At 38.1% G+C, this 1,840-nt stretch overlaps 1 protein-coding gene across 1 annotated transcript; it reads left to right on the top strand.

Annotated features, from left to right (window-relative positions):
- The first annotated feature begins 284 nt into the window (after positions 1-284).
- LOC113340735 (polygalacturonase inhibitor-like) lies at positions 285-1,151 on the top strand. The gene has a single exon (XM_026585814.1). The coding sequence runs from the start codon at positions 285-287 to the stop codon at positions 1,149-1,151; it is 867 nt and encodes a 288-aa protein (XP_026441599.1).
- Positions 1,152-1,840: the final 689 nt, after the last annotated feature.

Genomic DNA, 1,840 nt, shown 5'->3' with positions numbered 1-1,840 from the left:
AAGAAAAAAAGAAGAAAAAAAAGGTGTTCAAGTTGTTATACTATCAAGCTGGATGTGGTGCTATAAATACAAGTCCTTACTACTCGATTCTCTTCATAACATCGCAAACCAAAACAAAACAAATTACACCAGCCATGAGAATCCAACACCAATTTCTTCTTTACCACTCTCTCTTTCTTCTCTTCTTAACTGCTACAACCTTGGTATCTCCTTCTCATGGGGATTTAGGAAAATGCCATCCCAGCGACTTCAAAGCTCTTATGAAGATGAAGAATTATATAACTATGTCAGACGTATATTCTTCATGGTTCCAAAACACAGACTGTTGTAACTGGATTGGAATCCAATGCGATAGCAAAACCAACCGTATAGGCGGAATCCACCTCTTTATAGGTGATATCGATGGCCAAATTCCACCCTCTGTAGGTGACCTTTCTCACCTCACGGCTTTAACTCTCAACCACTTCAAAAATGTCACTGGTCCGATCCCGCAATCTATCACAAAGTTAAAGCATCTGGAAGTGCTGGATCTCGGCGATATGAGTCTGTCAGGGCCGGTTCCCCACTTCCTTAATCAACTCACCCTTCTTACCAGACTCGATCTCTCAAAAAATCAATTCTCTGGTTCTATTCCACCCAATCTCTCAGACCTCAAAAATATTATATCCATCCATCTCGACGGGAACAAACTCACCGGTTCAATCCCGGAGTCTTTTGGGAAATTTACTGGTACTGTACTTGATCTTTACTTGGGTCGCAATAAACTCACTGGTCGGGTTCCAAAATTTTTAGGAGCTCTGAATGGCGCGATTGACTTGTCAAGGAACAAACTTATAGGGGATGCATCCTTTCTAATCAATCCCAACCATAGTTTTATCGATTTGTCGAGGAACGAGTTCGAGTTTGATCTATCAAAGGTTAAGTTTCCAAAGGATTTAAATATATTCGATATATCACATAACAAAATATTTGGTGGAATCCCTGATGAGATTAAGAACTTGGAAAGTTTGTACACGTTGAAGGTAGGTTACAACAGGTTATGTGGTAAGATACCAACTGGAGGAATCATGAAGCGTTTCAAAAGCACTTCATTTTTTCATAATAAGTGCCTGTGCGGGACGCCATTGACGATCAGTTGTAAGAAAAACTGATGGAGTAACATTATGAAGCCTTCTTAGTTCTTATCTCTCTTTTTTATGGATTATTAGTCTGGTACTGTATGAATGCTGTCAGAAATCTACCACTTAAAGCAGTTTTACATATTTCAAATGTAATTGTTTCCTTTTGGACCAGTTCAGTCCATCTAGCACCATTAATGTTATAACCTTGTTCCACGTGACCTAACTCAGATTTAGATCAGAGTAAAGTTGATTTTCGTTTAGGCGAGTAATACATTGTCACCTTCCTTCGATAGAAACCTGGTTTTGTAGACATGGTTCCTTCAGTTTCTGGAAATGAAAGCATAGTTCCTCCAGGACCCCGTCGTATGGAGGAACTATATGGATGTTAATCCAACGACAGTTACTTATCAACTGGTTTATTACTTCCAATGCTATTTTGTTTTTATTGATATCTGAATAGGTAGAAGATCAGCCATTACAATGGTTAATACCCCTAACTGGATTCCATTAAATAATATCTCTGAATGAGAAGGAAAGAACTTGCATCAGTATCTCAATTTCAATTTAAACATGGGTTTGATTCAAACTCCATGTTATGAGAAAGATATATCATCCGAAAATAGGAAAAAAACATTCTTTGTCTAAATGCATTGAGAAATGGCAGATGTATAGAACCCTTCAACGAGATAGTGCTTTTTCCAAATCTCTCAAACTGGAAT

This window comes from Papaver somniferum, unplaced genomic scaffold, assembly GCF_003573695.1.
Source record: "Papaver somniferum cultivar HN1 unplaced genomic scaffold, ASM357369v1 unplaced-scaffold_2266, whole genome shotgun sequence".
Classification (NCBI taxonomy): domain Eukaryota; kingdom Viridiplantae; phylum Streptophyta; class Magnoliopsida; order Ranunculales; family Papaveraceae; genus Papaver; species Papaver somniferum.
The sequence above is the reverse complement of the archived record's forward strand: the minus strand, read 5'-3'. Positions and strand labels throughout refer to the sequence as shown.

Excerpts from the sequence above, each read along its gene's own strand:
- LOC113340735 (XM_026585814.1), top strand. The coding sequence starts at position 285 with ATGTCAGACGTATATTCTTCATGGTTCCAAAACACAGACTGTTGTAAC.